Source organism: Anomaloglossus baeobatrachus, chromosome 12, assembly GCF_048569485.1.
Source record: "Anomaloglossus baeobatrachus isolate aAnoBae1 chromosome 12, aAnoBae1.hap1, whole genome shotgun sequence".
In the NCBI taxonomy this organism is placed as follows: domain Eukaryota; kingdom Metazoa; phylum Chordata; class Amphibia; order Anura; family Aromobatidae; genus Anomaloglossus; species Anomaloglossus baeobatrachus.
In genome coordinates, this window is record NC_134364.1 from 11670882 (window position 1) to 11680845 (window position 9964).

At 47.3% G+C, this 9964-nt stretch overlaps 1 protein-coding gene across 1 annotated transcript in view; it reads right to left on the reverse strand.

Moving 5' to 3' along the window:
* Nucleotides 1-1299: 1299 nt before the first annotated feature.
* Nucleotides 1300-9964, reverse strand: part of TC2N (tandem C2 domains, nuclear) — a 47037-nt gene continuing 38372 nt past the window's right edge. Inside the window, exons 10-11 of the mRNA XM_075330618.1 lie at nucleotides 5306-5386; nucleotides 1300-2326 (exon numbers count right to left, since the gene is read on the reverse strand). Of these exons, the coding sequence (XP_075186733.1) occupies nucleotides 2213-2326; nucleotides 5306-5386 (195 nt within the window). The 3' untranslated portion in view covers nucleotides 1300-2212. The remainder of the gene's footprint in view (nucleotides 2327-5305; nucleotides 5387-9964) is intronic.

Sequence of the window (9964 nt, forward strand, 5' to 3'; positions counted from 1 at the left end):
TGGTCTCCTGTGACCTTTTGCAGAGCTTTTAAATGTATGAAATTAAAAGACTCCGGTCCCGGTGCTTCCATCACTGAGGATTAGGATTTATTGCAGTTCATAGGTTCATAATGACAGTGTTAATAAATAAGTAAATAATAAAGTTCATTCAGCCTTACATTGTGGGAAAATGTAAATTGTTTCTATTCAAACTTCGAAATAAGACAATGAGAATGGAAAGTGGTATTGTACGAATGTCTGTATCCAGCAACCATAGCACTGCAGAAAAGTCATACTCAGCATTGTCTATATGTAAACTATAGATAGATAATTATACCCAGTATACAGGACAGGAGAAGTGGTACTGTGCAGTGTATATACAGAATAATACAGATACCGAGGATTACACCCAATATACAGGACAGGAGGAGTGGTACTGTGCAGTGTATATATACAGAATAATACAGATACCGAGGATTACACCCAGTATACAGGACAGGAGAAGTGGTACTGTGCAGTGTATATATACAGAATAATACAGATACTGAGGATTACACCCAGTATACAGGACAGGAGGAGTGGTACTGTGCAGTGTGTATATACAGAATAATACAGATACTGAGGATTACACCCAGTATACAGGACAGGAGAAGTGGCACTGTGCTGTGTATATATACAGAATAATACAGATACTGAGGATTACACCCAGTATACAGGACAGGAGAAGTGGTACTGTGCAGTGTATATATACAGAATAATCCAGATACTGAGGATTACACCCAGTATACAGGACAGGAGAAGTGGCACTGTGCAGTGTATATATACAGAATAATACAGATACTGAGGATTACACCCAGTATACAGGACAGGAGAAGTGGTACTGTGCAGTGTATATACACAGAATATTACTGATACTGAGGATTACACCCAGTATACAGGACAGGAGAAGTGGTACCGTGCAGTGTATATATACAGAATAATACAGATACTGAGGATTACACCCAGTATACAGGACAGGAGAAGTGGTACTGTGCAGTGTATATATACAGAATAATACAGATACTGAGGATTACACCCAGTATACAGGACAGGAGAAGTGGTACTGTGCAGTGTATATATACAGAATAATACAGATACTGAGGATTACACCCAGTATACAGGACAGGAGAAGTGGCACTGTGCAGTGTATATATACAGAATAATACAGATACTGAGGATTACACCCAGTATACAGGACAGGAGAAGTGGTACTGTGCAGTGTATATATACAGAATAATACAGATACTGAGGATTACACCCAGTATACAGGACAGGAGAAGTGGTACTGTGCAGTGTATATATACAGAATAATTCAGACGCTGAGAATTAGGCCTTGCTCACACCACCGTATATGTAGGACAAGTGCCGTCTGATGTTTTATCAGTTAGACCTCTCTGCAGTGTTATACTATGGAGCAGTGCCGATCAGCTGCACCCATACAAGTGTGTGTGTGTGTGTGTGTGTGTGTGTGTGTGCGTGTGTGTGTGTGTGCGTGTGCGTGTGTGTGTGAAATATCGGACGGCACTCGGATGTAATCAGTCTGATTTTTGCAGAGACAGACAATGGAGAAGACGGAGACATTAACCTCTGTGTCTTCTCCGCACCTGTATTTCATTCTCGCACACGAGAGAATTGGATCCCAGTGATGGACGCTCGGTCACGATCGCAGCAGAGTCTGAGCCGAGCGTCATTTACATTTAGCTTCCGATTCTCTCTCATGACAGAATCATCGGTATACGCAAATGTAAGTGAACCTTTAAGCAGATAAACAATTATTCAGCTTTCTTAGGGTACTGAATGGCAAAGCAACTTAGGATAATATCAGTTTCTGCAGCTGTGGCAGATCTGACGTTCGCAGGCAGTGATGGCCATACTGGTTGTGACGCAGCTTTAATTGAAATATATGTTTAATATACAGTTAAATATACAATATAAAGACATAATTTATGGGGATTTTAATAAGGAATGCATGAACCACAATACCGATAATTACTGTAATTTTGCAGCATGATGTGTGCAAAATGAGGTATCCGCTGCAGAGCCTCGCGCCTCACCACAATACGTCTCTCCTTTCTTTATATCTTCCTGGTTCCAAGTGGAATCCTATGAGATCTGCAGGAGGGCACGACTCAGTCCTTCATATCGTCTCTATGTACAAATAATCCCTGGCATTGCCCAGTCCACAGGGGCTTCATTAACTCAGGTGGTTCATTTTATGCCACTTTGTCACCACTTTTTCTGGGTGGCTAATTGTGTCCGTCCATTGAGCTGCGGCCTCGCTGCTGTTACTGTCACTGCTGATCCAAACCTGAGAACGAGACGGGTCGAGGGTCAGAGGTGATGTCATCATGTGACCGTAGGGGTATAACAGGCTAAATTATGGCATGGTGGGAGAATTGTGCAACTGAATGCTAGGCACTATAGTCATCTACAGCTCTGCTGGAAATGACTGATAACAGGGAACAATAGACTGTATTCAGCCATGTTGTATTCATGCTGCATTTATATGACATAGAGAGAAAATACATTGCAGGTGGAGTTTCCCTTTAATGGGTTACAGACATTATTTCTGGTGATTGGATTGTGGCCTGATCTGACGACAATATGCAGTGATCCGATGTGAAGTCCTTGTGTCAGGCATGTTATATGACTAATACACGGATACATGATGTGTGTATATCACGACCTGTCTGGGAAGGAAGGGGCCGCTCCTCAGATGTTCCCAGGCGCACCTGCCTCCTGCTATCCTGTATCCTGGGCATAAGACAAGAAGCTGGCGGCCTCTCAATAGGGAGGAGAGCACACCGGACCCGCTCTGTCTGTGGGACTGGATTTATAACAGAGGACTCAGTGTGTCCCATGAAAAGCCGCACTGTTACCTGCTTAATTCCCCCTTATTGTGAATTCTCTGCCTTTTCCTATAATCCAAATTACAAACTGTCCTCAGAAGAGTTCGGTTTCAGAAGCTAATTGGAGACATATGGATGCAGCCCAGGTTAGATGGATATCAAGGGCTGACTCATTTCAGCGGCAGGGAGGTTTGTAGGAAAGCATATAATGTACCCGGGACCCAGAGGCAACTTCACCATCAGGATCTGCAATTTCTGGTGATTACTGCAATTAAATCACAACGGTGCAGATTGCACGGGGACACACCGGGACTCGTCTTTGTACAACTAATATCATGGAACCTTTCTTCCTGCGATAGCCAAAGACATTGAGGAGTTGCACAACAGTTGCATCATGGCTGTTTCCTCAGTCACTTTTCTTAAGGCCCCGTTACACGCAACGATATATCACCGGGGTCACGGATTCCGTTAGCGACGTCGTTGCGTGTAAAGCCCCCTTTAAGCCCGCTTTACACGCTACAATATATCTTACGATGTGTCGGCGGGGTCACGTCATAAGTGACGCACATCCGGCATCGTAAGGTACATTGTAGTGTGTGACAGGTACGTGCGATTGCGATTGAACGTTAAAACGTTCATTGCATGCACGTCGTTCAATTTCTAAACATTGAACGTCAGATTGTTCATCGTACCCGGGGTAGCACACATCGGATGTTTACGTCCCGCTCATCTCCGCCCCTCCGCTTCTATTGGCCAGCTGCCGCGTGACGTCGATGTGACGCCGAACATCCCTCCCACTCCAGGAAGTGGACGTTCGCCGCCCACATCGAGGTCGTATGGACGGGTCAGTATGTGTGACGGGGGGTTACTCGTATGTGCGGCACATTCAACAAATTGAACGTACCACACATACGATGGGGGCGGTTACGATCGCATACGATATCGTATACGAAATCGTAACATGTAAAGCAGGCTTTAAGCCTTCTTTACACGTTGCAATTTCGCATACGATATCGTATGCGATTTGCAACGCCCCCATCGTATGTGTGGCACGTTCAATTTGTTGCCCGTGTCGCACATACAAGTAATCCCCCCGTCACACATACTTACTCTTCCATACGACCTCGATGTGGGCGGCGAACGTCCACTTCCTGGAGTGGGAGGGATGTTCGGCGTCACATCGACGTCACGCGGCAGCTGGCCAATAGAAGCGGAGGGGCGGAGATGAGCGGGATGTAAACATCCCGCCCACCTCCTTCCTTCTGCATTACCGTCCGGGAGCCGCAGGATGCAGGTAAGATCTGTTCATCGTTCCCGGGGTGTCACACACTGCGATGTGCTCTACCCCGGGTACGATGAACAATCTGACATGCAATTCATGAGGAATGAACGACGTGCGTGCGATGAACGTTTTACCATTCATTCGCAATTGCACGTAGCTGTCACACACTACAATGTACCTTACGATGCCGGATGTGCGTCACTTACGACGTGACCCCGCCGACACATCGTAAGATATATTATAGCGTGTAAAGCGGGCTTTAGGGGCAACAATTGCACAATATGCAACGTCCCCTGCAGTGCGGTTCATCACTACGGATTTGTCTATTCCTTACCTTTCAAAGAGAGCAAATTCACTGACAGCAAACAGAGATCACAAAAGGATGAGGAGTTGAACCACAGTGTCAGAAGGTTGTGTGCCTAGTATAGTTTGTGTGGATCGATTTGTAGGACCCCGTCCATTGGCCACATGTTCTCTGTAGCCACTGGCCGGAAGCCCGGAGAACCACGTCCTACCTCACGTCATCCATGGCTTTTCTGCTGACTAGCCGGCCTGGTGCGACATCATGATTGTGGAATGACGCACAAGGAACATTGTGATAGGCCGGCTAATAAAAGAAAGCCATCAGATTGGAAGTGGTTCTCAGGGCTCTACTCTCCTGGCCGATGGACCAAGTCATCCGAATGGATTCACACAAACCGTAGTGGCCAGTCTCAGATCAGCCCAATGTGCCATGTTCTCTAATGGCTGGCAGTAGTCCTATCTATCTGCTGAGGACCGTAGTTCAGGAAGAAATGGTTTCTAAACCTTAAAGAACAGATTATAGACTCCCTAAAATGCTCTTACACCTGCACAAGCTATTGACTAAACTCTTGTTTGGTTCACAGCCCAGACTCCTCTGACTGCCTCCCCTACATCCAGATCCCTGTCCTTGCCTAACTCCAACCCCCCATCCCTTATCCAGACCCCTCTGCCTTCCTCCTCCCAGACCCTGGACTTTTGGTTTACCGTGCATGGGGCATTTATACAGAGGGGCACACGTCTCAATAATTGAAGGAGAAGGATAAAAGCTTATAAAGGTATTTCCACAAAGTGCAATATGATTGCTGGCCCAGTGACGGGAAATAATCAATGTAACGATGGGTGATAAACGTACTTGGTAATAGTTTAAAAGGGATTTCCCCAAAAACATTATCCACACTGGACTTCCTGATGTAACTTTACTGCTTCGACTTTCCTTAGGGACAGATTATGTTCTTCCTCATCGCAGGGTAAGGTAATCTATGGAGCTCCGATTTACCTACAGCATCTCTTAGAGGGACACACAATGGATGAATAGCTTATATATGAGCGTGAAAGGCGTAACTTATACAGCTGACATTTCCTTCTCTAGAAAAGAAATCTTTTAAGGAAGGGTAAGGTGATACTCCTGCTCCTGTTCCTCAGTGCACCATGTCCTGCTCATGAAAGGGACGTTTGTGCCTTAGCCTAGAAAGCAGAGGGACAAATTCATGAAGTGTCCTGTTATTGTTACCTCCAGTAACTGCTTACAAATGTCATCGGTATCACACAGGGCTTAAACCCAACCTGGCCTTATTGTACGGGTCGGGGTAAAATTACAAAGAGAGGGGCAATAGGGCAATTTTAGGAATTTCTACGTACGGCTTTATTCAGACTGTGCCTTAAAATCCAGAATATTCAAGATAACATTATTTTGTAAATTGTCCTTAAAATAGTCGCTGTCATTAAACTCTACATAAATTATTAGTATAGATGAATATAAGGAGCAATATAGAGAATAGATTACAGCTGCCTATTGAGGTCTATGTAGGGGGGAGGAAGGAGCAGAGTAAGGCTATGTGCGCACGTTGCGTAAATTCATGCAGTTACGCTGCGCTTTGCAGCGCAGCGTAACTGCATGCGTCCTGCGTCCCCTGCACAGTCTATGGAGATTGTGCAGGGGCCGTGCGCACGTGGCGTCTCAGAGCGCAGCGCTTCGGCTACTGCCGAAGCGCTGCGCAAAAAGAAGTGACATGTCACTTCTTTCCTGCGCTTTGCCGGCAGCTCCTGCTCTGTCTATGAGAGGAGCTGCAGGCAGAGCGCATGGAATCGGCGCTCACTACGGACATTTCTGCAGCGATCTAAAGCGCACATGTGCTCTTCAGATCGCTGCAGAAATATCTGCAGGGCTAGTACGCAACGTGCACACATAGCCTTAAAGAGTGAGGCAGAGGCACACAGACTGATGCTGCTGCTATAAGTGGTTTATCTCACCCAGAGTTGGATACACACTTATGCGGGCGTCACATGAGACGATCTATTGTGCGATTGCACCCGCCCCCATCGTTTGTGCGTCACGGGCAATTAGTCACACAGCGGCCGGCCAATAGAAGCAGAGGGGCGGAAATAAGCGGGACGTAAACATCCCGCCCACCTCCTTCCTTCCGCATTGCCAGCGGGACGCAGGTAAGCTGTGTTCATTGTTCCCGGGGTGTCACGCGGAGCGATGTGTGCTACCCCAGGTACGATGAACAACTGGCGCAGAGAAGAAGAAACGACTTTTTGAAAATGAGCGACGTGTCAACGAGGAACGATAAGGTGAGTATTTTTGCTCGTTCACCGTCGCTCGTAGCTGTCACACGCTACGATATGTCAAACGATGCCGGATGCGCGTCACTAACGACGTGACCCCGCCGACATATCGCCCGATATATCGTACCGTGTGACGCCCGCATAACACTGCTCAGTACTGCGGTTTAATGTCCTCAATCCTGCAGCTGTCTAGTGAGCGTTTTATTTCACCTGAAACTGGATTTATATCTACACTGGTCAGTACTGCTGTATAATGTCATCCATATTGCTGCTGACCAGTAAGGGGTACTTTGCACGCTGCGACATCGCAAGCCGATTGCTGCGATGCCGAGCGCGATAGTCCCCGCCCTTGTCGCAGCTGCGATATCTTGTGATAGCTGCCGCAGTGAACATTATCGCTACGGCAGCTTCACATGCACTCACCTGCCCTGCGACGTCGCTCTGGCCGGCGAACGGCCTCCTTCCTAAAGGGGCGGGTCGTGCGGCGTCACACGGCAGGCGGCCAATAGAAGCAGAGGGGCGGAGATGAGCGGGATCTAAACATCCCGCCCACCTCCGTCCTTCTGCATAGCCGGCGTGAGCCGCGGAACTCAGGTAAGGAGATGTTCCTCGCTCCTGCGGCTTCTCACACAGCGATGTGTGCTGCCGCAGGAACGAGGAACAACATCGTACTTGTCGCTGTCTCGACATTATGGAAATGACCGACACTACACCGATGATACGATTTCGACGCTTTTGTGCTCGTTAATCGTATCAAAAACGATTTACACACTACGATGTCACCTGCGACGCCGGATGTGCGTCACTTTCGATTTGACCCCACCGACATCGCAGCTGCAATGTCGTAGTGTGCAAAGTACCCCTAAGTGTTTTATATCACTCCAGAGCTAACCTCACATGTACACTGGTGTATAAGGCCCCGCATGGTGCTACTCCCTTCTAGTGAGTGTTTTATCTCACTCCAGAGCTAACCTCACATGTGCACTGGTGTATAAGACCCCGCATGGTGCTGCTCCCTTCTAGTGAGTGTTTTATCTCACTCCAGAGCTAACCTCACATGTACACTGGTGTATAAGGCCCCGCATGGTGCTACTCCCTTCTAGTGAGTGTTTTATCTCACTCCAGAGCTAACCTCACATGTACACTGGTGTATAAGGCCCCGACATGGTGCTGCTCCCTTCTAGTGAGTGTTTTATCTCACTCCAGAGCTAACCTCACATGTACACTGGTGTATAAGGCCCCGCATGGTGCTGCTCCCTTCTAGTGAGTGTTTTATCTCACTCCAGAGCTAACCTCACATGTGCACTGGTGTATAAGACCCCGCATGGTGCTGCTCCCTTCTAGTGAGTGTTTTATCTCACTCCAGAGCTAACCTCACATGTGCACTGGTGTATAAGACCCCGCATGGTGCTGCTCCCTTCTAGTGAGTGTTTTATCTCACTCCAGAGCTAACCTCACATGTACACTGGTGTATAAGGCCCCGCATGGTGCTACTCCCCTTCTAGTGAGTGTTTTATCTCACTCCAGAGCTAACCTCACATGTACACTGGTTGTATAAGGCCCCGCATGGTGCTGCTCCCTTCTAGTGAGTGTTTTATCTCACTCCAGAGCTAACCTCACATGTACACTGGTGTATAAGGCGCATGGTGCTGCTCCCTTCTAGTGAGTGTTTTATCTCACTCCAGAGCTAACCTCACATGTACACTGGTGTATAAGGCCCCGCATGGTGCTACTCCCCTTCTAGTGAGTGTTTTTATCTCACTCCAGAGCTAACCTCACATGTACACTGGTGTATAAGGCCCCGCATGGTGCTGCTCCCTTCTAGTGAGTGTTTTATCTCACTCCAGAGCTAACCTCACATGTACACTGGTGTATAAGGCCCCGCATGGTGCTGCTCCCTTCTAGTGAGTGTTTTATCTCACTCCAGAGGTAACCTCACATGTGCACTGGTGTATAAGGCCCCGCATGGTGCTGCTCCCTTCTAGTGAGTGTTTTATCTCACTCCAGCGCTAACCTCACATGTACACTGGTGTATAAGGCCCCGCATGGTGCTACTCCCTTCTAGTGAGTGTTTTATCTCACTCCAGAGCTAACCTCACATGTACACTGGTGTATAAGGCCCCGCATGGTGCTGCTCCCTTCTAGTGAGTGTTTTATCTCACTCCAGAGCTAACCTCACATGTACACTGGTGTATAAGGCCCCGCATGGTGCTGCTCCCTTCTAGTGAGTGTTTTATCTCACTCCAGAGCTAACCTCACATGTACACTGGTGTATAAGGCCCCGCATGGTGCTGCTCCCTTCTAGTGAGTGTTTTATCTCACTCCAGCGCTGAATTCCCACCGTCTGCCTCTGCTGTGTAATGTCTTTAGTGTTGCTACGTTTTAGTGAATGTGTATCTCATCCCAGGGGTGGATTCTCAGCTACATTGCTCAGTACTGTGTATAATATCTCTTGTGCTGTGTCTGCTGCAATCCCTCATGTCTGTGTGTTGTGTATGGCGTCATAGCCGCTGGTCCCCACACCCCAGCTCAGAAACCGCTGACTAGAGAGCACAGATTACACAGACCGTAGTAATGTGTTATATACGTAGACGCTTCGGATTCTGCAAAATATCTGAACGATTCCAGCTAATGGGTCAGAAGAACTCTTTTTGGCTGCACATCAGGTTGTGGATTGAAGCGGTTACTCTTCAGGATGTGACCGTCCGTTAACTGCACTCGTCAGACTCGTTATCCTGCTGTTTATTAGCCGAGCTGAGCACCTGGGCGTAAAATGGTTTCCCAGGAGCCCCAGAAATATGCGGATGATAATCGCAGGTTTTATTGTAAAAAAAAAATATATTTGCCTTCCTTTTTATGCTCATGAATGGGACCTTTTATCCTGAATAGCCTGATTAATAAAATAGTATTTGCCGTTTTTTCATCTTTGCCTGATGACCCATGTAATGATCATGGGCCTCCTTACAAATGTCCACGGTTTGCAGCACATTTGTGAAGCTGTGGATAAAAGCGCAGATAGGGTCTTACCAGGCAAACGAAGTGCAGAAATCAAGGGGAATACACTCACCTATTAGGGTTGTGCCAGTCACACTCCTAAGGCTGGTTTCACACTACGTCTTTTTAACATCCGTTGAAAAGGTTTTTTTTAACGGAAGTACGGATCCTGCTTTTACAGCAAATAACGTATGCAAACGCATATGTTATTTTGCAGGATCCTGCAGTG